At 49.5% G+C, this 26,414-nt stretch overlaps 1 protein-coding gene across 5 annotated transcripts in view; it reads left to right on the top strand.

Annotated features, from left to right (window-relative positions):
- The window catches only part of LOC140393345 (A-type potassium channel modulatory protein KCNIP2-like), a 613,874-nt gene extending 590,174 nt beyond the window's left edge, over positions 1-23,700 (top strand). For all 5 annotated transcript variants that reach the window (XM_072479707.1, XM_072479702.1, XM_072479705.1 and 2 more), the window contains 7 exons: positions 5,468-5,592; positions 6,429-6,498; positions 8,186-8,256; positions 8,619-8,726; positions 11,483-11,587; positions 14,642-14,704; positions 16,617-23,700. In XM_072479707.1, coding sequence (XP_072335808.1) covers positions 5,468-5,592; positions 6,429-6,498; positions 8,186-8,256; positions 8,619-8,726; positions 11,483-11,587; positions 14,642-14,704; positions 16,617-16,664 — 590 coding nt within the window. In that variant the 3' untranslated portion in view covers positions 16,665-23,700. The remainder of the gene's footprint in view (positions 1-5,467; positions 5,593-6,428; positions 6,499-8,185; positions 8,257-8,618; positions 8,727-11,482; positions 11,588-14,641; positions 14,705-16,616) is intronic.
- The last annotated feature ends 2,714 nt before the right edge of the window (positions 23,701-26,414 follow it).

Genomic DNA, 26,414 nt, shown 5'->3' with positions numbered 1-26,414 from the left:
GCCCACTTTTCATCCACCTGCATATATGTAAAGGTCTCCATTTACTCAGTAAGACATAATTTTTAAGGTAATAACATTCTGATATACATTCAAATTCCTCTTCCGTGTATGCTTTCTGAAAAATCCGTTTAATTTCTATTTCTTTCTGTTGTAACTCCGCCAACTTATAAACATAAAGACCCCGCCCAGCTACAGTAATATATGTAATATATAAAACTTTAATGAATTCCCCCTTAACTGTTCCAATTCAATAACAAAATCCAAGTAAAACCAGAAACCCATTTTCAAAGGCGTGGCCGAGCACACGGCATTCTCAATGGTATAAGATGTGGTAGTGATACTCTGTTCCCCTTTTCAAACAGCAGGTTTGAATTCCTTCCAAAAAGCAATTATCTCTTTTAAGTTACCAAGTAGTCTGGAAACAGCTTTTGAAAATGAAGATAGAGAGAGACACTTCTTTCAACCTGTGCAGTTCAAACCAGTCCAAAAGGTAAAAACTCACAGAGCCACAGCCCAGCTCCACCCACACAAATGACATCACTGAAGCCATGTGATAATACAAAAACCTTTCTCAAAGGGACATTCCCATGACATTCATCTGATAGAGGGAGTGCAGCGCAGGCTCGCAGGGCTGATACCAGGGTTGGCGGGATTGTCCTATGAGGAGAGATTGGTTTGACTGGGCCTGTGGTCACGAGAGTTTAGAAGGATGAAAGGAGATCTGATGGAAACATCTAAAATCCCAACAAGGTTGGACAGACTAGATGTGAGGAGGATTTTTTCCCTGGTTAGGGAATTTAGAACCAGGGGACACAGTCTCAGGATACGGGATAGCCCATTTAGGACTGAGATGAGGAAACATTTCTTCTCTCAAAGGGTAGTGAACCTGTGAAATTCTCCATCACAGAAGGCTGCAGAAGCCAAGTCACTGAATTCAAGAAAGAGGTTGATAGTATTTTAGATTTTTAGTGGCACTAAGGGGTGCGGGAGAGAGCAGGAATATGACATTGAGATAGAGGATCAGCCACAAGCATATTGAATGGCAAAACAGGCTTGAAGGACCGAACGGCCTCTTCCTACTCCTCGTCCCAATGTTTCCATGTTTCCCGGTTCATTCAACTTTCCCAATCAGCCACTGGTTGATGACAAATATACCTTCCATTTTACATTCATACCTGGTACTTTTGTGCTTTAACCTCTGCAGAGGTTCCAGAATGTTCTCGCAGCTCCGCCGTGAAATTAAGGTACTTTTCAGTTATGTGGCAGAAATCGCGGAGCAGAGGGGGTGGAAGCTCTGTGAGGTGTCCTGTGAGAAATCCTGTGGTCTTTATCCAGTTGGTTTCCATGGATACGCAGTGCCCATCCCCCACGGTACCATAGCAGACACCCCGCACTGGGCCAAAGGGCAGGATGGCTGGTGTTGAGAGAAAGGAAGAGTTAATTTCTCTCGTCACAATGATGTGGGTAGCCCATGAGAGCCTCGATTTTTCTTTCCTTTGTTGTAATACTCTCACAGGAGTGGGCCTCACTGGCTGGGCCAGCATCTATTGCCCTTCCCATACTGCCCTTTAGAAGATGGTGGTGAGCCGCCTTCTTGAGCCTCTGCAGTCCATGTGGTGTAGGTACACCCACTGTGCTGTTGGGAGGCAGTTCCAGGATGTTGCCCCAGCGACAGTGAAGGGACGGCTGATACATTTCCAAGTCAGGATGGTGAGTGACTTGGAGGGGAACCGCCAGGTGGTGGGGTTCCCAGCTTTCTGCTGCCCTTGTCCTTCTAGATGATAGAAGTCACAGATTTAAAAGGAAGCATTGAAGAGGCTTGCTGAGTTTCTACAGTGCATTTTGCAGATGGTGCACACGGCTGCCACTGAGAGTCAGCATTGGAGGGAATGGATGTTTAAGATGGTGGAAGGGGGAGCAATCAAGCGGGGCTGCTTTGTCCTGGATGGTGTTGAGCTTCTTGAGTGTTGTTGGAGCTGCGCTCATCCAGGCAAGTGGAGAGTATTCCATCGCACTCCTGACTTGTGCCTTGTAGATGGTGGACAGGATTTTGTGGGGGGGGTGTCAGGAGGTGAGTTACTCTCCGCAGGATTCCCAGCCTCTGACCAGCTCTGGTAGTTGCTTCAGTTGAGTTTCTGGTCAATGCTGATCCCTGCATGTTGATAGTGGGGGATTTGGTGATAATGCCATTGAATGTCAAGGGAAGATGGTTCGACTTTGACACCATCACAGTTTGTAGGTGCTGAAGGGGCTTTGGGTAGTCGGGATATGAGCCAATTGCTGTACAATGCCTTGACCTTCGCCAACAGCCACCAGCCTTCCGGTGATTGCAGATCCTTGGATTTCATGCCAGACTAGGCTCTCCTCCCGAGCAGGAGCACCACCTCAGATCCTGATGCTGCCCTCGCTTTGTACACTTCACAGAACCACAGACTATTACAGTGCAGGAGGAGGCCATTCGACCCATCAGTACCTTGGCTGCTGTCCTCCCTTTCCCAGCCCAGGACAGGAAGGCTCTGGTTGGAGCACTGGCAGACTCAGCAGGGGCCAGAGCTTTGATCTGGGATCTTTTGGGATTTTATGTTTTGGCCAATCTATCAAATAACCTACTGAGGAATCAATGCTGCTTTTTAATCAAGTGGTTGAAAGTATAATTATAAAAAAAACATGCTGTTTAGCAAGTTGCCAACTGTCCAATAGCAATCCTCATGAGTGGTAATGTTTTGTTGTTACAACATTTTCACTCTCTTCCTCCCCAAAGATGTCAAGGGCACTCAGTAAACATGCTCTCCACTGGTGAACAGGAGGGAGGTGGTCTCAAGTATATAAGGCAATGAAATCCATGTTAAGATTGTTACAGCCATTAGAGTTGGGAGGGGAGATGGAGGAGGGGGTGTGGTGGAGGAGGGGGTGAGGTGGAGCAGGGGGTGCGGTGGAGGAGGGGGTAAGGTGGAGGAGGGGGTGAGGTGTAGGAGGGAGTGAGGTGGAGCAGGGGGTGAGATGGAGGAGGGGGTAAGTTGGAGGAGGGGGTGATGTGGAGGAGGGGGTGAGGTGGAGGAGGGGGTGAGGTGGAGGAGGGGTGAGGTGGAGGAGGGGGTGAGGTGGAGGAGGGGGTGAGGTGGAGGAGGGAGTGAGGTGGAGGAGGGGGTGAGGTGGAGGAGGGAGTGAGGTGGAGGAGGGGGTGAGGTGGAGGAGGGGGTGAGGTGGAGGAGGGAGTGAGGTGGAGGAGGGGGTGAGGTGGAGCAGGGGGTGGGGTGGAGGAGGGGGTGAGGTGGAGGAGGGAGTGAGGTGGAGGAGGGAGTGAGGTGGAGGAGGGGGTGAGGTGGAGGAGGGGGTGAGGTGGAAGAGGGGTGAGGTGGAGGAGGGGGTGAGGTGGAGGAGGAGATGGGAGTGAGGTGGAGGAGGGGGTGAGGTGGAGGAGGGGGTGGTGTGGAGGAGGGGGTGAGGTGGAGGAGGGGGTGAGGTGTAGGAGGGGGTGAGGTGGAGGAGGGGGTGAGGTGGAGGAGGGGGTGAGGTGCGTAGCCCTACGGAGAGTGAATGCCACGTTGCCCGATGAGAGGCTCGGGCTCATACAGTTAGAAGTGGTTCATCGGGCACACCTAACATTGGCTAGCATGAGTTGTTTGAGGGGGTTGGGGATAAGTGTGCGCGGTGTGGGAGGGGCCCAGCAAATCATGTACACATGTTCTGGGCATGTCCTAAGCTGGCGAACATCTGGGGCTCCTTCTTCAGCACCGTGTCGGTGATCTTACAAATGGAATTAGGGCCTGATCCCCATAGAGGCCATTTTCGGGGTGTCAGACCAGCCGGAACTGCAGGCGAGGGTGGGGGCAGACTTCTTAGCATTCGCCTCGCTGATCGCTCGCAGACGGGTTCTGTTGGAGTGGAGGTCAGTTACTCCACCCCGTGCCTCGGCGTGGCTGGGGATCTCATGGAGTTTTCATATCATAAGAAAATTAAATAGACGCTGAGAGACTGAATTGGGAGCTTTTATACTGGATGTCAGCCATTTGTCACGTATTTCAAGGAACTGGTCATTGTCAAATTTTTTTTGGGGGGGGGGGGGGCGGGGGAGAGGGTGCAGGGGGGGGGGGGGGGGGTTCTTTTCTTTGTTTTGTACATACAAAAAATATTCAATAAAAATATTTCCAAAAAACATTATTACAGCCATGACGATGGTACAGAGGAGATTTACTAGAATGGTACCAGAGGATGAGGGACGTTAGTTAACTGCCGACACTGGACAAGCTGAGATTGTTGCCCTTAGAGCAGAAACGGTTGGGATGAGGTTTCTTCGGGGTGATGAAAATCAAGAAGAGCTTTGATGCAGTAAATAAGGAGACGTGGTTGCCAGTGGCAGCAGGCTCAGTGAGCAGAGGGTAGCAGTTTGAAGGTAATTGGTAAATTAACGAGGGGAAAGGAGAATGTTTATTGAGTGAGTTATTGTGATCTGGAAGGTGCTACCTGAAAGGGGGGTGTAAACAGGTTCAATCCTAACTTTCCAAAGAGAATCGTATTTAAATGGGAAAAAAATACAAGACGTTAAGAGCAGAGGAGTGGGTTAATGTGATGTATTGTGGTGCACTTCTGCATTGCCAAGAGACTTCAGACTTTGTTAGGAACAAGAAGGTGTTTATTAATAAAGAGTAACTTACAAGAGGTATTGCAGCATTAAACTGCCTTGGAGCACAGTCCTAACAAGGTTACTACATGGCTGCTAGATATATTCTGCCCAAGAGAGGACTCCACCCTCTGGGGTGATCACTCACGGTAGCACAATGGTTAGCACAGTTGTTTCACAGCTCCAGGGTCCCAGGTTCGATTCCTGGCTTGGGTCACTGTCTGTGTGGAGTCTGCACGTGCTCCCCGTGTCTGCGTGGGTTTCCTCCGGGTGCTCCGGTTTCCTCCCACAGTCCAAAGATGTGCAGGTTAGGTGGATTGGCCATGATAAATTGCCCTTAGTGACCAAAAAGGTTAGGTGGCGTTACTGGGTTACGGGGATAGGGTGGAGGTGTGGGCTTAAGTGGGGTGCTCTTTCCAAGAGCCAGTGCAGACTTGATGGGCCGAATGGCCTCCTTCTGCACTGTAAATTCCATGCTTCGATGATTCACTCTTGGTTCCCATTGGTCCCTCAAGTTAGGTGAACCTTTCTGGCTAAACTGTCTTAAAGGGACAGATGCCACAAACACGACAGTTTAAATGGGGAGCTCTACAAAAGAGCCTGTTCAAACACGATGGGCTGAGTGGCGTTTTTCTGTGATGTATCATTCTATGACTCTATTACCTCACTCTCAGACCAAAAACCCTGCGATCTTTTTCATAAGAATTAGCACTTGAGTAGACAACAAAGCCATTGTTCATTCACCCATTTCACGTCCATTTTACCAGTTTGCCAGCCAACAGGATACCCTTCATTTTCATTTCTAACTCTCTTGCCTTTTTTTGTCGCTCCTTTTTCTCCTCACAGACAGCATCGAGGATGAATTTGAGCCTTCCACAGTGTGTCACCGACCTGAGGGCCTGGAACAGCTTCAGGGGCAAACAAAGTTCACCAAGAAGGAACTCCAAGTCCTCTATCGGGGCTTCAAAACTGTGAGTTCCTGGCTGAATCAAGTGAGCCTCCGGCTCTTGACTGGGGTGGACAACCATTGATTCCGATAACTGTAAACACCCTCCGAGTCAGGAGGTTGTGGGCTCAGGGCCCACACCAGAGACCTGAATACACGATTCAGGCTGACTCTGGAGTGCGGTACTGAGGGAATGCCGCACTGTCAGAGGTACCACCTCTTAAATGGGACAAACTGAGGCCATGTCTGCTCTCGGGTGGACGGGAAAGATCCCATGACACTATATTTGAAGCAGAAAAGGAGAGTTCTCCCTGGTGCCCTGCTCAATATTTACCCTTCAATCAATATCACAAAAACTGCTGACCTTCTCCTGACCATATTGCTGCTTGTGGGAGCTTGCTGTGCACAAATTGGCCACCCTGTTTCCTACATTGCGATTGTGACCCACATTTCAAAAGTGCTTCATAGTCTGTGAAGGGCTATCAAGAATCCTAAGGCTGTGAAAGGTGTAATAATATTATAATAATCTTTATTAGTGTCACAAATAGTCTTACATTAACACTGCAGTGAAGTTGCTGTGAAATCCCCCAGTCGCCACACTCCGGCGCCTGTTCGGGTACACAGAGGGAGAATTCAGAATGTCCAATTCACCGAACAGCACATCTTTCGGGACTGTGGGAGGAAACCCGAGCAATACAAGTTTGTTCTTTTCAATGTGACTGGACACGAATTCTCATTCTCCATATTTCTCCTTTCAATTCCCTAACTCCATGAAAGAAGCTGCTGAGATTCATATTGTTACATTCAAATCCAAATGGATTGCAAACTGAATTTGATATTTCTTTTACCCTTGGCTGCCAGGAATGTCCCAGTGGTGTTGTTAACGAAGACACGTTTAAACAGATTTATTCCCAATTCTTTCCTCAAGGCGGTGAGTGTAAACACTGGGTTCTACAATACTGTCAATGTTATTTTACTGATCTACTGACACAGAGGCCTTGACTAACAATCCAGGGAATGTGACTTCAAATCCCCCCAGTGGCAGTTTGAGAACTGGAACTCTGTTTATTAAAAACTAATGAAGCGATAAGCTAGCCTCAGTAACCGCACCTGCGCAGCTGCCTCAATGTCATTATCTGAAAGGTATTCAGTGATGTCCCTCTGGGGAAGGATATGTCTCGTCTGCACTGTGTCTAGAAGTGAATCCAGGCCCACTTCAAATGTGGTGGGCTCTGAATCAGCCTCTAAAATGGCTGATCAAAATCATTGGGAGTGTTTGATGGGGACAGTGTAGAGGGAGCTTTACTCTGTATCTAACCCCGTGCTGTACCTGTCCTGGGAGTGTTTGATGGGGACAGTGTAGAGGGAGCTTTACTCTGTATCTAACCCCGTGCTGTATCTGTCCTGGGAGTGTTTGATGGGGTCAGTGTAGAGGGAGCTTTACTCTGTATCTAACCCCGTGCTGTACCTGTCTTGGGAGAGTTTGATGGGGACAGTTTAGAGGGAGCTTTACTCTGTATCTAACCCCATGCTGTACCTGTCTTGGGAGAGTTTGATGGGGACAGTGTAGAGGGAGCTTTACTCTGTATCTACCCCCGTACTGTACCTGTCCTGGGAGTGTTTGATGGGGACAGTGTAGAGGGAGCTTTACTCTGTATCTAACCCCATGCTGTACCTGTCTTGGGAGAGTTTGATGGGGACAGTGTAGAGGGAGCTTTACTCTGTATCTAACCCCGTGCTGTACCTGTCCTGGGAGTGTTTGATGGGGACAGTGTAGAGGGAGCTTTACTCTGTATCTAACCCCGTGTTGTACCTGTCCTGGGAGTGTTTGATGGGGACAGTGTAGAGGGAGCTTTACTCTGTATCTAACCCCGTGCTGTACCTGTCCTGGGAGTGTTTGATGGGGACAGTGTAGAGGGAGCTTTACTCTGTATCTAACCCCATGCTGTACCTGCCCTGGGAGTGTTTGATGGGGACAGTGTAGAGGGAGCTTTACTTTGTATCTAACCCTGTGCTGTACCTGTCCTGGGAGTGTTTGATGGGGACAGTGTAGAGGGAGATTTACTCTGTATCTAACCCCGTGCTGTACCTGTCCTGGGAGTGTTTGATGGGGATAGTGTAGAGGGAGCTTTACTCTGTATCTAACCCCGTGCTGTACCTGTCCTGGATGTGTTTGATGGGGACAGTGTAGAGGGAGCTTAACTCTGTTTCTAACCCTGTGCTGTACCTGTCCTGGGAGTGTTTGTTGGGGACAGTGTAGAGTGAGCTTTACTCTGTATCTAACCCCATGCTGTACCTGCCCTGGGAGTGTTTGATGGGGACAGTGTAGAGGGAGCCTCACTCTGCATCTAACCCCGTGCTGTACCTGTCCTGGGAGTGTTTGGTGGGGACTGTGTAGAGGGAGCTTTACTTTGTATCTAACCCCGTGCTGTACCTGTCCTGGGAGTGTTTGATGGGGGCAGTGTAGAGGGAGCTTTACTCTGTATCTAACCCCGTGCTGTACCTGTCCTGGGAGTGTTTGATGGGGACAGTGTCGAGGGAAACCCCTTCACCTTGTGCCTTCGAAATAAGTGAATGAATGAACTTGTTGTCTCCTGACAGAAGTTTTTTCTCTGCAGACTCCAGTATGTACGCACACTTTCTATTCAACGCATTCGACACAGACCAGAACGGCTCCGTCAGTTTCGAGGTCAGTGAGTTCTCCTGGGTTTGGTGGTGAGGAGGTGGGATTCGGGTTGTCCCTCTGATGGATAACAAAAGCATCAAAACAGACATGATGGGAATTTGAAACTCTGTCCCATGAAAGGTTGTGGATGTTGGGGAGGGGGGGTGGGGGGAGGATATTGATAATTTCAGGCTGGGCGCTAACTTTGTCTTAGATGATTCAGAGCAAAGATGTGGGAACGAGGTTGAGTACAGATCACGCTCAGTCTGAGCAAAGAGATTGTGGGGAGCTGGGGAATGCTCCAGTTGTTAACTGTTCACCCCAGACATTCTCCCTGTCGACTGAGCCCCTCTCATTGTTTCACATCTTCTCTCCTTCTCTCGCAGAACTTTGTGACAGGTTTATCCGTGATCCTGCGTGGGACTATCGACGACAAACTCAGCTGGGCGTTCAACCTGTATGATTTAAATAAAGATGGCTGCATAACCAGAGAGGTAAACTGGAAACAGGGGAGCACATGGATTGGATACTTGTTATTCCCTCTTTAACACAGGAGGGGGAGAGAGCGAGAGGAAAAAAAACATTCCTTTGTATTTATATTGTTTCTTTCACAATACTGGGACATCCCAAAACCCTTCGGAGCCGATGAAATACTTTTGAAATGTAGTTGTAATGTGCGGGAAAGCCAGAGAAGCGTTAGTAAGGGTCTGACTGCAATATAAGAAACAGGATTAGCAAGATATCTGTGGGTGGAATCTGGCCTTCTCTTGTTGGGTGGGGTATATTTAATCAGGCAGGAGGGTGCCAGGTGGGGACTCAGCTGACTTCCCTCCCCCACCCCATGTGACTCGGCCAACGTTGTCGACCTCGTACGCTGCAGGAAAGGATGTCCCAAAGCATGGTACATTGGCGAGACCATGCAGACGCTGCGACAACGGATGAACGGACATCGCGCGACCATCACCAGGCAGGAATGTTCCCTTCCAGTCGGGGAACACATCAGCAGTCAAGGGCATTCAGCCTCTGATCTCCGGGTAAGCGTTCTCCAAGGCGGCCTTCAGGACGCGCGACAACGCAGAATCGCCGAGCAGAAACTTACAGCCAAGTTCCGCACACATGAGTACGATCTCAACCGGGACCTTGGATTCATGTCGCATTACATTCACCCCCCACCATCTGGCCTGGGCTTGCAAAATCCTACCAACTGTCCTGGCTTGAGACAATTCACACCTCCTAAACCTGTGGTTATCCCTATCTCTGGATCTGTACAGACCAGCGGGGCTGGTTTAGCACAGGGCTAAATCACTGGCTTTGAAAGCAGACTAAGGCAGGCCAGCAGCATGGTTCAATTCCCGTAACAGCCTCCCCGAACAGGCACCGGAATGTGGCGACTAGGGGCTTTTTACAGTAACTTCATTTGAAGCCTACTTGTGACAATAAGTGATTTTCATTTCATTTTCATTTTCACTTAATTACCTTCAAATGCTCGCACTCAATGCATCATCTTGCACCTTTGACTTTGTCTCTATATATGTTTCTGGAACATACCTCTTCATTCACCCGAGGAAGGAGCAGTGCTTTGAAAGCTAGTGATTTGAAACAAACCTCTTGGACTTTCCAACGCTGGCATCTCCACATCACCCCAATTAAGTCCGCAGAGGGAAGGCCTGAGGATGGCCTATCCACCCCACCTCTGACTTGAGCCTGCACAAGGGTATTAACCTGTGCGTGTTTGCTTTTGGGCTCCCAGGGGGCGAGGGGGGCCCTTTCCAAGACACTCAGTACCTGATCAAGGAACGCGGCCTTGGAAAGGAAGCTGAGAGCCACCCCCATGCCCTTGCTGCTGACACTCCCCCCCCCCCCCCCCCCCCCCCTCTCCATCACTCACGTCTGCTCTGAGATCCAGTGATGACCTCCAGCCTTTGACAGGGCCTCCCCCGTGGAGCTGCCATTCAACAGAACAACCAGCCTCAGATTGTCCGGCAGCGCCAATTGGGTGTGTCTTTCACCCCTGAGTCCTTGATCTGGGGGTAGGGGGTTAGGCCCGCCGCCAGCTTGTCGGGTGCTTGATTGACCCATGATGCGGAAGACCTTGCTGGAAAGAGGCAAAACGAGACTCCCACCAGCCCTCCATCTGGCCTCCATTAGATTCCACCCTAAATTGGATCCTGGGTGAGTATCCATCTGGAGAGTAGCTTCGATATACATCACCTTCTCTGCTGTGGCATCAGCTGTGACTCAGTGAGAGGCTCCCTTACCCGAGTCACAGGTTGCTGGCTTCACATTCCATTCCTGAAACTCGAGCAGATCATTCAGGGTAGAATTCCCAGTGCTCGACACAGGAAGTGCTGCCCTGTCAGGAGTGCGGTCTCTCAGGTGAGTTTGTAACCCAGCCACCTGGTCTCCCAAATGGAGGTAAAATATTCCATAGCGAAGGAAGTTCTCCCCAGTGTCCTGACTGATATTTATTCTTCATTGAACAGACAATCAGATGATGATCACGTTGCTGTTTCTGGGAGCTTGCTGTGCACGGGTTCATTCCTATGTTTCCTCCCTGACAACATTGTGACAGGCCTGTGGAAAAGGCTGCAAAACGCTTTGTCCTGACGTTGTGAGTGGTGTTATTCCAGTTAGAATTCCCATTTCCTTGACCTTAAAATTTACATTCTTCACACTCCCAGCCCGTCCTAGCCCTGGTAGCTTCTCCAGCCCCAAACGATCTGAACGTGTCCACTTCTAGCTCTCTCAGTGTCCCCAATTTTAATCGCGCCCACATTGGCGGCTGCGTCTTTATCAGTTTGGGACTCGAGGCTCATCAATCCCCTCCCTAAACCGCTCCAACACGCTCTCCGGCTTAAAGATGCTCCTTAAATTCTACTCCTTTGACCAATTGTCTGTTTATCTGTCCCAATACCTCCTTAAGCAACTCGGGGCAGATTAAGTTGCTAAATCTCCTGTGAAGTGCGTGTGATGCTTTAATATTTATAGCTGCATTATAAAGACAGTCTTGGAGAATGGAACTGAAACATCAACATTGGGAATGTTGCAGTTTCCTCGGGAGGGAGCAGATATCCCAGTTGGGTGCCTGAACTGAGGCACCTGCCGATGCTACACTGAGGAATCAGTAGAATTTCCTGATGACATTGACGCCAATGTGTTCTGCACGAAGGCCTCACAGGGGGATTAGAGTTGATAGGAAGGGAAATGGCAATTTACTCGTCAATCTTCCTTTTTGATCTGATTTCTTTAGGAAATGTTGGATATTATGAAATCGATTTATGATATGATGGGGAAATACACGTACCCAACAGTGAAGGATGATTCACCACAGGAGCATGTGGAAACCTTCTTCCAGGTAAGATGTGTAACACTGAGAACATTTAGCAAACTGGACCATTGTAGAGGGAGCTTTACTCTGTACCTAACCCCGTGCTGTACCTGTCCTGGGAGTGTTTGATGGGGACAGTGTGGAGGGAGCTTTACTCTGTATCTAACCCCGTGCTGTACCTGTCCTGGGGAGTGTTTGATGGGGACAGTGTAGTGGGAGCTTTACTCTGTATCTAATCCCGTGCTGTACCTGTCCTGGGAGTGTTTGATGGGGACAGTATAGAGGGAGCTTTACTCTGTATCTAACCTCGTGCTGTACCTGTCCTGGGAGTGTTTGATGGGGACAGTGTAGAGGGAGCTTTACTTTGTATCTAACCCCGTGCTGTACCTGTCCTGCGAGTGTTTGATGGGGACAGTGTAGAGGGAGCTTTACACTGTATCGAACCCCGTGCTGTATCTGTCCTGGGAGTGTTTGATGGGGACAGTGTAGAGGGATCTTCACTCTGTACCTAACCCCGTGTTGTACCTGTCCTGGGAGTGTTTGGTGGGGACAGTGTAAAGGGAGCTTTACTTTGTATCTAACCCCGTGCTGTACCTGTCCTGCGAGTGTTTGATGGGGACAGTGTAGAGGGAGCTTTACACTGTATCGAACCCCGTGCTGTATCTGTCCTGGGAGTGTTTGATGGGGACAGTGTAGAGGGATCTTCACTCTGTACCTAACCCCGTGCTGTACCTGTCCTGGGAGTGTTTGGTGGGGACAGTGTAGAGGGAGCTTTACTCTGTATCTAACCCCGTGCTGTACCTGTCCTGGGAGTGTTTGATGGGGACAGTATAGAGGGAGCTTTACTCTGTACCTAACCCCGTGTTGTACCTGTCCTGGGAGTGTTTGGTGGGGACAGTGTAGAGGGAGCTTTACTTTGTATCTAACCCCGTGCTGTACCTGTCCTGGGAGTGTTTGATGGGGACAGTGTAGAGGGAGCTTTACACTGTATCGAACCCCGTGCTGTATCTGTCCTGGGAGTGTTTGATGGGGACAGTGTAGAGGGATCTTCACTCTGTACCTAACCCCGTGCTGTACCTGTCCTGGGAGTGTTTGGTGGGGACAGTGTAGAGGGAGCTTTACTCTGTATCTAACTCCGTGCTGTACCTGTCCTGGGAGTGTTTGATTGGGACAGTGAAGAGGGAGCTTTACACTGTATCGAACCCCGTGCTGTATCTGTCCTGGGAGCGTTTGATGGGGACAGTGTAGAGGGATCTTCGCTCTGTACCTAACCCCGTGCTGTACCTGTCCTGGGAGTGTTTGATGGGGACAGTAGAGAGGGAGCTTTACTCTGTACCTAACCCCGTGTTGTACCTGTCCTGGGAGTGTTTGGTGGGGACAGTGTAGAGGGAGCTTTACTTTGTATCTAACCCCGTGCTGTACCTGTCCTGGGAGTGTTTGATGGGGACAGTGTAGAGGGAGCTTTACACTGTATCGAACCCTGTGCTGTATCTGTCCTGGGAGTGTTTGATGGGGACAGTGTAGAGGGATCTTCACTCTGTACCTAACCCCGTGCTGTACCTGTCCTGGGAGTGTTTGGTGGGGACAGTGTAGAGGGAGCTTTACTCTGTATCTAACCCCGTGCTGTACCTGTCCTGGGAGTGTTTGATGGGGACAGTATAGAGGGAGCTTTACTCTGTACCTAACCCCGTGTTGTACCTGTCCTGGGAGTGTTTGGTGGGGACAGTGTAGAGGGAGCTTTACTTTGTATCTAACCCCGTGCTGTACCTGTCCTGGGAGTGTTTGATGGGGACAGTGTAGAGGGAGCTTTACACTGTATCGAACCCCGTGCTGTATCTGTCCTGGGTGTGTTTGATGGGGACAGTGTAGAGGGATCTTCACTCTGTACCTAACCCCGTGCTGTACCTGTCCTGGGAGTGTTTGGTGGGGACTGTGTAGAGGGAGTTTTACTCTGTATCTAACCCCGTGCTGTACCTGTCCTGGGAGTGTTTGATTCGGACAGTGAAGAGGGAGCTTTACACTGTATCGAACCCCGTGCTGTATCTGTCCTGGGAGCGTTTGATGGGGACAGTGTAGAGGGAGCTTTACTCTGTACCTAACCCCGTGCTGTACCTGTCCTGGGAGTGTTTGATGGGGCAATGTAGAGGGAGCTTTAACCTGTATCTAACCCCGTGCTGTACCTGTCCTGGGAGTGTTTGATGGGGACAGTGTAGAGGGAGCTTTACTCTGTATCTAACCCTGTGCTGTACCTGTCCTGGGACTGTTTGATGGGGACAGTGTAGAGGGAGCTTTACTCTGTATCTAACACCGTGCTGTAACTGTCCTGGGAGTGTTTGATGGGGACAGTGTAAAGGGAGCTTTACTCTGTATCTCACCCTGTGCTGTATCTGTCCTGGGAGTGTTTGATGGGGACAGTGTGGAGGGAGCTTTACTCTGTATCTAACCCCGTGCTGTACCTGTCCTGGGAGTGTTTGATGGGGACTGTGTAGAGGGAGTTTTACTCTGTATCTAACCCCGTGCTGTACCTGTCCTGGGAGTGTTTGATGGGGACAGTGTAGAGGGAGCTTTACTCTGTATCTAACCCCGTGCTGTACCTGTCCTGGGAGTGTTTGATGGGGACAGTGTAGAGGGAGTTTTACTCTGCATCTAATCCCGTGCTGTATCTGTCCTGGGAGTGTTTGATGCGGACAGTGTAGAGGGAGCTTTACTCTGTATCTAACCCCGTGCTGTACCTGTCCTGGGAGTGTTTGATGCGGACAGTGTAGAGGGAGTTTTACTCTGTATCTAATCCCGTGCTGTATCTGTCCTGGGAGCGTTTGATGCGGACAGTGTAGAGGGAGCTTTACTCTGTATCTAACCCCGTGCCGTACCTGTCCTGGGAGTGTTTGATGCGGACAGTGTAGAGGGAGCTTTACTCTGTATCTAACCCCGTGCTGTACCTGTCCTGGGAGTGTTTGATGATTTTGTGAGGCAGACAGAATGAGGAGCAAGGCTGAATTTTGAAATCTGCAACAATGTGATATTGAGTGACCGTGATTAACTACATTGTCATTTCATTCTCTATCTCTCTTCCTTTCACAGAAAATGGACAAGAACCAGGATGGTGTGGTTACGATTGAGGAGTTTATCGAAACCTGCCAAAAGGTGAGATGATAAACCCCAGGTGTACTACCTGTATCCAGCTGAGTTAAGCAGAGCAACATAGGACTCAGGGACGGTGAGACGGAGGAAGACCTGTAGAGTTATCTGGGTTTTAATCTCAGAAAGCGATATCGCTGCACTTTCAAACTACAACCTGCTGGACTTGCTCACCCCATTCCCCCTCATCGAGATGGTTCTGCTCCTTCCAATTCTGATTTGTGCTCTCCTGTTGTTCCCACAACCTCGACAATGTGCATTTGCACCTTCACTGAGAGACTCAAAGCTCAGCACTCACACAGCCCGAGTCAATCTGAAAACTGGGGAATGCCCCTCCGCAAACCATCTCTTCATTCTGCACGTTATGAGACATCAATCCTTGCATTTTGTCCTGATGCCTGCAGGATTCATGTGGATACAGGAATCGACTGTAGACCCCAGGGCAATATATGGACAGAATAATTAAATGATTGGAGAGGCACCTCAGATCAAACCCACAAGGACAAACAAACTCTGTGCCTGCAGAAAACAATATCGCTCTTTAGCTGTCCGTCTGTCCCACGCCTGGCTCCTCCCACAGTGCAGCACTCCCTCAGTACTGACCCCCTGACAGTGCAGCACTCCCTCAGTACTGACCCTCTGACAGTGCAGCACTCTCTCAGTACTGACCCTCTGACAGTGCAGCACTCCCTCAGTACTGACCCTGTGACAGTGCAGCACTCCCTCAGTACTGACCCTCTGACAGTGCGGCGCTCCCTCAGTACTGACTCTCTGACAGTGCAGCACTCCCTCAGTACTGAACCTCTGACAATGCAGCACTCCCTCAGTACTGACCCTCTGACAGTGCAGCACTCCCTCAGTACTGACCCTCTGACAGTGCAGCACTCTCTCAGTACTGACCCTCTGACAGTGCAGCACTCCCTCAGTACTGACCCTGTGACAGTGCGGCGCTCCCTCAGTACTGACCCTGTGACAGTGCAGCACTCCCTCAGTATTGAACCTCTGACAGTGCGGCGCTCCCTCAGTACTGACTCTCTGACAGTGCAGCACTCCCTCAGTACTGACCCTCTGACAGTGCAGCACTCCCTCAGTACTGACCCTCTGACAATGCAGCACTCCCTCAGTACTGACCCTCTGACAGTGCAGCACTCCCTCAGTACTGACCCTCTGACAGTGCGGCGCTCCCTCAGTACTGACTCTGTGACAGTGCAGCACTCCCTCAGTACTGACCCTCTGACAGTGCGGCGCTCCCTCAGTACTGACTCTCTGACAGTGCAGCACTCCCTCAGTACTGAACCTCTGACAATGCAGCACTCCCTCAGTACTGACCCTCTGACAGTGCAGCACTCCCTCAGTACTGACCCTCTGACAGTGCAGCACTCTCTCAGAACTGACCCTCTGACAGTGCGGCACTCCCTCAGTCCTGACCCTCTGACAGTGCGGCGCTCCCTCAGTACTGACTCTCTGACAGTGCAGCACTCCCTCAGTACTGACCCTCTGACAGTGCAGCACTCCCTCAGTACTGACCTTCTGACAATGCAGCACTCCCTCAGTACTGACCCTCTGACAGTGCCGCACTCCCTCAGTACTGACGCTCTGACAGTGCAGCACTGCCTCCATAGTGTTCCTCTTCAAGGGTGTGTGTGACTGCCACGTTTGTGTGTGTTGGGGGTGGGGGTGGGGGGGGGGGCGGGGGGGGGGGGGGGTGAATGGCAATTTGCGTGTTCTGAAATGTGTATTTGGGGAGTGTGGGAGTGTGTGTCGGGAGTTTGTGTGTGTGGGGAGTGTTTGTGTATGGGAGTGTGTGTGGGGAGTGTGTATATGAATGGGAGTGAGATTGTCTGGATGCGTGAAGGAATGTGAGTTTGTGCGTAAATGTTAATCATTAATTGTTTAACCTCTTAATTTTTTTGCGCAGGATGAAAATATAATGAAGTCGATGCAGCTTTTCGAGAACGTCATCTAGAGGTCGGAGTGGAGCTGAGGTCAACAGTGGGTTGACCTCTGACTCCTTGCCCTCCTCCCTTGACAGACACCTTGATTAATGGACCTTGTGTCTTGGACTTGACCAATGGGGAGCTACACCTTCTCCGATCATAATTAATTTGGTTGTGGGGGGCAGAGTTTGATTGTCGGACGTTCCACAGAGAGAGGGGGGAGGGGGAAGGACCTATGCAACGCACAGATTGTACCTTTCTCCGACCCCATGAACAGCCTGAGAACGTGAAGGGTGTGACATCAAGAATCTTCATGGAAATGAGGCTGTGAGACTAACATGTCCTGATCTCAGAGCGCGGACGACACGCTGCTCTTCACAGCATGTTACTGTATTACACTATAAGCATCTTTATACAATAATACTGGATATAATGGTACCAAAAATAGTCAAACCCCCGTTATGTGTTCCACCTGTCACATTAACTGCTCTAAAACATTGGGTCAACAAACTAAAACCTCCCTTTGTCAAAAAAGCTTCACTGCCCTTCCAGCTTCCTCCTCAAAAACTACCGAGAGCGGCAAACCAACACTGTCCTGGGAGTGTTTAATGGGGCCAGTGTAGAAGGAGCTTTACTCTGTATCTAACCCCGTGCTGTACCTGTCCTGGGAGTGTTTGAAGGGGACAGTGTAGAGGGAGCTTTACTTTGTATCTAACCCCGTGCTGTACCTGTCCTGGGAGTGTTTGATGGGGACAGTGTAGAGGGAGCTTTACTCTGTATCTAACCCCGTGCTGTACCTGTCCTGGGAGTGTTTGATGGGGACAGTGTAGAGGGAGCTTTACTCTGTATCTAACCCCGTGCTGTACCTGTCCTGGGAGTGTTTGATGGGGACAGTGTAGAGGGAGCTTTACTCTGTATCTAACCCCGTGCTGTACCTGTCCTGGGAGTGTTTGTTGTGGACAGTTTAGAGGGAGCTTTACTCTGTATCTAACCCCATGCTGTACCTGTCCAGGGAGTGTTTGATGGGGACAGTGTAGAGGGAGCTTTACTCTGTATCTAACCCCGTGCTGTACCTGTCCTGGGAGTGTTTGATGGGGACAGTGTAGAGTGAGCTTTACTCTGTATCTAACCCCATGCTGTACCTGTCCTGGGAGTGTTTGATGGGGACAGTGTAGAGGTTGCTTTACTCTGTATCTAACCCCGTGCTGTACCTGTCCTGGGGGTGTTTGATGGGGACAGTGTAGAGGGAGCTTTACTCTGTATCTAACCCCGTGCTGTACCTGTCCTGGGGGTGTTTGAAGGGGACAGTGTCGAGGGAGCTTTACTCTGTATCTAACCCCGTGCTGTGCCTGCCCTGGGAGTGTTTGTGTAGAGGGAGCTTTACTCTGTATCTAACCCCGTGCTGTAGCTGTCCTGGGAGTGTTTGATGGGGACAGCATAGAGGGAGCTTTACTCTGTATCTAACCCCGTGCTGTACCTGTCCTGGGGGTGTTTGATGGGGACAGTGTAGAGGGAGCTTTACTCTGTATCTAACCCCGTGCTGTACCTGTCCTGGGAATGTTTGATGGGGACAGTGTAGAGTGAGCTTTACTCTGTATCGAACCCCATGCTGTACCTGTCCTGGGAATGTTTGATGGGGACAGTGTAGAGGTTGCTTTACTCTGTATCTAACCCCGTGCTGTACCTGACCTGGGGGTGTTTGATGGGGACAGTGTAGAGGGAGCTTTACTCTGTATCTAACCCCGTGCTGTACCTGTCCTGGGAATGTCTGATGGGGACAGTGTAGAGGGAGCTTTACTCTGTATCTAACCCCGTGCTGTACCTGTCCTGGGGGTGTTTGATGGGGACAGTGTAGAGGGAGCTTTACTCTGTATCTAACCCCGTGCTGTACCTGTCCTGGGGGTGTTTGAAGGGGACAGTGTAGAGGGAGCTTTACTCTGTATCTAACCCTGTGCTGTACCTGCGTGCGAGAGTTTGATGGGGACAATGTAGCGGGAGCTTTACTCTGTATCTAACCCCGTGCTGTAACTGTCCCGGGAGTGTTTGATGGGGACAGTGTAGAGGGAGTTTTATTCTGTATCTAACCCTATGCTGTACCTGCCCTGAGAGTGTTTAATGGGGTCTGTATACAGGGAGATTCATTAATTTCGTAATCTTCTCTGGGAGTGTAAATGATGACATTTGGTGCTTAAAAAAGCAAGTGCTTCCATCCTCTGCACTGATATCCCATTCTGGGACTGAAAAAAATAGAAAAGTTTAATCAGAGTTTTCCAATCTTATATTTGTCTTGCATTTTGCTGGAATTTCTTTCCCTCAGCTGTTGTGTGAGTGGAGCCTGCCTGTATCTGACACTAACCTCTGCTTGTGTTGGCAACAGCAGTCAGCTGATGTACAACAATTCAGAGTCCAGCTGGGTGGTAGGGGAATTGCATTGTGAATTTAGCAATATCCTTAAACTTTGATGTCTATATGAAATGGAGGTTTTATTATTGGTTAGACAAAAGATGACCATCACTTGGGGAATTAAAAATAATAGTGTGGCCACAATTTGAAGATGGCCAGCAAGAGAGGGAGGAGTGCGCTGAGGAGAAACTTCTTTACCCAGAGAGCTGTTGGGGTTTGGAATGCGCTGCCTGGGAGAGTGGAGGAGGTGGATTCCATAGGAGGTTTCAAAATATATATTTGATATATATTTGAAAGTGGTGAATTTAGAGGGCTACGGAGATAGGGCTGGGGAATGGGGCTAGCTGGGTATCTCTTTCGGGGGCCAGTGCAAACACGATGGGCCGAACGTCCTCCTTTGTGCTGTAAAAATCTATGATTTTATACAACCGCATCTTGCATTCACATCGCACCTTCAACATTGTCAAACTTCTCAAGGCTTTTTACAAGAGCGTTATCGAACAACATTTGATCTACATGAAGAGATGTTGGCACAGGTGATATCTGTAGGATACAAGGCACATTTTGAAGGAGAGGCGGAGAACGAGGGGTTTAAAGAGGGAGTTCCTGGGCTCAGAGGCAAAGTGACTGAAGGCGCAGCTGCCAATGGTGGAGTTAGAAGGTGAGGGATTCACAACAGGCCAGAATTGGAGGAATGTAGAGGTCTCAGAGGGTTGGAAGGGATCACAGAGATAGGGAGGGGCAAAGCCATGAGGAATTTGAACACAAACTAGAATTGTCAACTTGGAGTGAGGGAACTTGAAGAACTCAAAGGCATGTCGCTTCGAGAGACAAATCCTTGACTATTTATGAAACAAAGAAAACACTTTACCATCTAACCCATGCTGCGGCTTTCATGGAATACAAGTTAAGAGAGTCCCGTCCCTAATTGAAGATCATGATAGACAATCTACTGACAGAGTATTTCCTCTCTCACCGAACGCCAAGTGAGCGAGACACCTGGTAAAGACTGATCATGTCCAGAGGATGTATGAATCTCAACGGATACAGGTAAAACTTAAGGAAGTTGAAGTTAAGACGGGAGCATCGCTGAAGAGAGAGACAGGTTGTTGAATCTTTTCATCTGGCATTCATCTGGACAAATACAAGAATACCAAATTTCAAAATACTTCCCTGTTGTCTTCTCCATGGCTAATGCCTTGACCAATCAGAATTGACTCACCAACCCATCAGCACCCTTTGCTTCTGCAGCATAAATTGTGGCGAGTGTTTGAAATTTGATATTCCTGCCTTTGTCCTGATGAGTGTCAGATGAAAAGCTTCCGCGACACGTCACTCTTTTCAGCGAGATTCACGTTCTGCACCGGCAAGGAAAAGGAATGGAAGGAATGTTGCCCGGATGGGCTGCGGGAGGACTCTTCATAAAGAAAAGCAGGGACTGGGTTTTGCAAGAGTGAAGGAAACTTCAAAAGCTGCATTCGCACAATTTGTTTTTAACAATCTGTTTTCCACTAATTCTCCAGTTTTGAAGGTTACACTCAGGTTCATGTTGTATTTATAACACTCCAAAATATGAACCTGAATTGCGACAGACGAATCGATAGTTTGGGTGAGTAACGCATTCCAAATTATTGATTGGTGTGTTTACAAATTTTAACCATTTGATTGCATTTCCTGCCGTTACCCTCCACAGAAATTCCACAACTCCTGCACCTGCTCTGCACTACAGACCAAGGTTTCAGCCGGGGCCCACCGATCCACGTTTCTTTATCCATAGATCTTCCTGTGGGGCCTTGATGTTAATCAACACAGGAAACCAAATCATGGCAGAATTTAGGTTGGAATGAATGGAAGGTGGGGGCGGAGGAAATTTCAGATCAGCCACTCTGGCTGATTCTTTAGAGATCTTCCAGCCGGATATTTGAACGACAGTGCGACAATCCTGAGCTGATTTTTGGTGAGCTGAATCTTAGGCACTTGGGACACAGGATACATTAAGGAGTTGAGAGTGAAGAATGAAACCACCCATTCCAGAGATGAGGGGCTTGTCTTCGATTGGAGAAGCTGAGGGGGGGGGGGGGGGGGGGGGGGGGGGGGGGGAAGAATCTCGGAAGGTCGAGAGGCGCTTGGAATTCATGAGGGGTGCAGACAGAGTAGGCCGAAGGGTTGGGAACCAGAGAATATCAATTGAAGTGAGCAGAGTGACACTGATTGAAGGTGACTGACAAAAGGACCAGAGGCGACATGAGGAAACATAATTTTACACAGTGAGTTGTGATCATCAGCAATGCTGGACCTCAAAAGGGTGCTGGAAGCAGATTCAATTGTAACTTCCAAAAGGGAACTCTGTAAACACCCACGAAGGAATGATTTGCAGAGTTGGGACTAATCGGATAGGTCTCAGAAAGAGCCAGCGGCCTGCTGACTAAATGGTTTATCTCTGCAGCAGCATCATTCCATCATTCAGCGAGGAACGTTTGCACCCTGTGACATGTTGGGTTGGTTGGACAGATTCTCGGGGTTTCGTCACATGACTTCCTGATTCGAACCACCTCTCTCCTATTGGTCACCTGACAAGTCTATCCCCAAGATGCCCCACCATCCCACACACTATTGCGATCCAAACAGATTCTTCATTAACAGGAAGTATTTGATGGGAACAATGTAGAGGGAGCTTTACTAAGGGCCTGTACTGTGTTGTACAGTTCTACGTTTACCCTGTATCTAACCCCGTGCTCGACCTGTCCTGGGAGTGTTTGATGGGGGCAGTGTAGAGAGAGCTTTACTCTGTATCTAACCCCGTGCTGTACCTGTCCTGGGAGTGTTTGATGGGGACAGTGTAGAGGGAGCTTTACTCTGTATCTAACCCCGTGCTGTACCTGTCCTGGGAGTGTTTGATGGGGACAGTGTAGAGGGAGCTTTACTCTGTATCTAACCCCGTGCTATACGTGTCCTGGGAGTGTTTGATGGGGACAGTGTAGAGGGAGCTTTACTCTGCATCTTACCCCGTGCTGTACCTGTCCTGGGAGTGTTTGATGGGGACAGTGTAGAGGGAACTTTACCCTGTATCTAACCCCGTGCTGTACCTGTCCTGGGAGTGTTTGATGGGGACAGTGTAGAGGGAGCTTTACTCTGTATCTAACCCCGTGCTGTACTTGTCCTGTCCTGGGAGTGATTGATGGGGACAGTGTAGAGGGAGCTTTACTCTGTATCTAACCCCATGCTGTACCTGTCCTGGGAGTGTTTGATGGGGACATTGTGGAGGGAGTTTTACTCTGTATCTAACCCCGTGCTATACCTGTTCTGGGAGTGTTTGATGGGGACAGTGTAGAGGGAGCTTTACTCTGTGTCTAACTCCATGCTGTACCTGTCCTGGGAGTGTTTGATGGGGACAGTGTAGAGGGAACTTTACCCTGTATCTAACCCCGTGCTGTACCTGTCCTGGGAGTGTCTGATGGGGACAGTGTAAAGGGAGCTTTACGCTGTGTCTAACGCCACGCTGTACCTGTCCTGGGAGTGTTTGATGGGGACAGTGTAGAGGGAGCTTTACTCTGTGTCGAACCCCATGCTGTACCTGTCCTGGGAGTGTTTGATGGGGACAGTGTCGAGGAGCTTTACTCTATATCTAACCCCGTGCTGTACCTGCCCTGTGAGTGTGTGATGGGGACAGGGATCTTTACTCTGTTTCTTACCCTGTGCTGTCCCTGTCCTGGGAGAGTGTGATGGGGACAGGGAGCTTTACTGTATCAAATCCCTGGGTACTATTTTCCATTACTGTATGATAAAAGCAAAATTGTGCAAAACATAAATGCTGATTTTCACCTCCTGCGGTGATCGAATGGTGTTTCCGTGGGGAGGAGGGAAGGGACTGTACTGTGCAGTTGCACACTGCAAATGTAGGAAACACCTTCATCATTCCCAGTTGGAATGACGGATGTGACCTTTCACTGTAAATATTCCAGGGACTCTGAGCGATCCAGGAAAACCAGCAGGACATAGGCTGGACCAGTGGAGATAAAGTGGGGCGGAATCACACAACGCTCTCTCCCTGCGATCGGAGCGATGATTTAATTCATGGGGGTTGGCGGAGTGGGTTAACGAGAGTGAACGGTCCCTTTAAGACGGCAGTGCATTAACTCTGTAAGGCAGTGCTGTCACTGGAAATATCCTCTCCCCCCTCCCAAGGTGGGCACTACATTTACCTCGCAAATCACCATGATCTGTCTGGCAGAATTGGCCAAGAGGTTACATGAGAGCCACTTCCACCCCTCCCTTAACTGAAGAATAAATCATGTTGCTCTGACGCACAAGTGTACATGGAAAGATCCAAACACAGGCTCCTAATGCCAAGCTCCTCCATTGCTGGCCACGCAGCAACCCATCCCACCAACTACACTTCTTCCCACAAGATGCACGAACAGAACACCCACCTCTGCCAAGAGTTTCATTGAATCCGTGGCGTATCTATTTCCTGTACTACCCACCCTGCATCCAGAATCTCACTCACAAACCGTATATAAGTGTTTGTGATGGCATGCACTGTTCTGATCTTCTACTGAGGTTCCTCTGTAATTTAATTGTGCAATAATCTCCTTCGCTACGCTAGCTAGATTCAACGCTTATCCGTCCAAATATGTATATTTTGTAAGAAAAATAAATAAAAATTACAATTGCTATGCAAAGAAAAGCTTCCTGTTTTCTTTACAAACTGTGCTCGCGCACAACATTTTGCAATGTTTTATGAAAAAGTTGTGCATTTCCTGTCAACTTATTTCCGTGCGGCACAGTGGTTAGCACTGCTGCCTCACGGCGCTGAGGACCCGGGTTCGATCCTGGTCCCGGGTCACTGAGTGTGTGGAGTTTGCACATTCTTCCCGTGTCTGCGTGGGTCTCACCCCCACAACCCAAAAGACGTGCAGGTTAGGTGGATTGGCCGCGCTAAATTGCCCCTTAATTAGGAAGAAAGAAAAAAAATTGGGTCCTCCAAATTATTATTTTTTTAAACTTCTTTCCATTATGATTTTCTATGTAAACATTTGCATTGGAAATTGCCCATGTAATCTGTCACTCCTTGAGTCTGGCAATTCTGTGATGAGGGACTCACCTCCTGACTCCCTCATCTACAAGACAAAAGTCAGGAGTGATGATGGAATATTCTCCACTTGCCTGGGTGAGTGCAGAAGAATGAAAGATGATCTTATTGGAGCATATCAGATACTGAGGGGAATTGATAGGGTAGATATCAGGAGGATGTTTCCTCCGTGGGAGAGGCTGGAACCAGGGGTGCAGGTTTAACAAGACGTCTACTGTTTAAGCTTGAGATGAGGGTCATTAGTATGTGGAATTCTGACCCCCAGTATTACGATTCCAGACCAGTGGTTAGGATGCTGGACAGCAACCCCAATATTTTATTTTAACTTTGTAAGACTGTGAGGAAAAGATACTTCGTTCCAGAAGTGATTCCATGCACAAATAGGAATATGGGGCTGGATTCTCCCAAAATGGGCTATGTCCCCATGCCGGTGTAAAAATGCTGGCGTTTGACTCCTGAGTTTCCAATAAAAAAGAACAGTCGATTCACTTACCTGCAGGGGACTAGCAGGGGCCCAGAGTGATTCACTCAGCTTTAGCTGTGGATAGGGGCCCCCGCACGTCCGGTCTGGAGTCCGCGCATGCGCACGGCGGGAGCCTCCAGCGGCCCGCTGAACGCCATGACTGACTCGGACCGTGGAGGCAGCTTCGAAATGTGGGCCTCCCCCAATCGGCTGCGTCCCCCTGCATCCGATCGTGCACAAGCAATCCCCGGCCCCACCCCCGGTGCCCGATCTCCTCGCCCTCCACCTGAGCGGCCGCGGACTGAGTCCGCAGCAGCTACGCGAGCATCCCGTCCGGCCATAGCATGTTAGTTCCCCGCCGTCGGGAACTCGGCCGGTCGGGAGCGGAGGATCGCTGGGCGGTCGTCTGGCAATGGCCCCCCAGCCGCGCATAGTACTACGCGCATACGCCGATTTTCGGGTCCTGGAGAATCACCAGACCGGCGCCGGGCCCGATTTCGACACCTAATTAGATTCTCCGCCCCGCGCCAAACGCGATTTTGGCACGGGGCTGTGGAGAATCCAGCCCATGGTATATCGCACCAAACTTTATTACTAACACAGGATTAAAATCACTTTAATACCATGCAAGAAAATAACTTACAATTACCAGTCGAACAATGCTTAACAATAAAATAAAACACTAACTCCTAACTCTTTTGTCTCCACTCAAGCAAAACCCATCTCCGGTCAAAATCCACTTTTATATACAGTTAGCAAATGCAGGAATACTTGCTGTAAAGAATTGTCTTGGATAACAGCTTTGAGAGAGAGAGAGATCTTTCAGGAACCAGCTTGCATGTTCTTGCCTGTGTCACACTATTGTTTAACCTGCCAGCCATTTCAGAAATTGCTATTCTGTTCACAGGCAAAATCTCAGCGCATTGTTTTGAGAGAGGTTGTTAGTCTGTTTCCAGACAGATATTTAATTGAACTCGACACCTGATTCCTTCAATCCCTGGCTCCCTCCATTAACTACATCATCTCACTCAGGCTAAATACAATAGGCGGAATTCTCCATTAGCCGACGCTGAAATTCTAGAGTTCTTTCTTACCCAGACAAAGGCTATGGTTAGTTCATCGACCCTGGTGAAGAAGGATTTAGGGATGATTTGAATAGGATAAGGAATCTTGGCAGCACGTTCATTTTTACCATCTGCACTCTTCCTGCAAGGGAGAGTGAGAGCGAGTCCCATCTCCACAGGTCCCTGTTGACCACCTCCACCATGCTGGACAGGTTCCAGTTGCGGAGTCTTGTCCAGTCGTGGGCGATCTGGATCCCCGGGTACCTGAACTTGGTTTGGGCCAGTTTGAACGGCACTCCGCCAGTTCTGCTCCCCCCCCCCCCCCCCCCCCCCCGGGGACTCACAGGTAGATTTCGCTCTTGCTCAGGTTGAGCTTGTAATCTGTGAAGGCGCTGAACTCACTCAGGAGTTCCATTAACCTGTCCATGTTGACCAAAGGGTTCGAGACTTGGAGCTGCCCGTCATCCACACAAAGTGAGACTTTGTGCCTACTCGCCCCTCTCTGGATGCCCGTCCATCCCTTTGCTGATCTAAGAGCGATGGCCAGTGGATCAATTGCCAGTGCGAACAGCAGCGGGGGCAACATGCATCACTGCCTCGTGCCTCTGTGTAGCCAGAAATATTCAGAGCTGATGGTGTTCATCCGCACGCTCGCCATGGGAGCAATGTACAACAGTGGTTTCACCCAGGAGGTGAGCCCAAGCCCAAACTCAAACCATTCAAGCACCACCATGAGGTACCTCCATTCTATCCCATC

Source organism: Scyliorhinus torazame, chromosome 16 (genome assembly GCF_047496885.1).
Source record: "Scyliorhinus torazame isolate Kashiwa2021f chromosome 16, sScyTor2.1, whole genome shotgun sequence".
In the NCBI taxonomy this organism is placed as follows: Eukaryota; Metazoa; Chordata; class Chondrichthyes; order Carcharhiniformes; family Scyliorhinidae; genus Scyliorhinus; species Scyliorhinus torazame.
The sequence above is the reverse complement of the archived record's forward strand: the minus strand, read 5'-3'. Positions and strand labels throughout refer to the sequence as shown.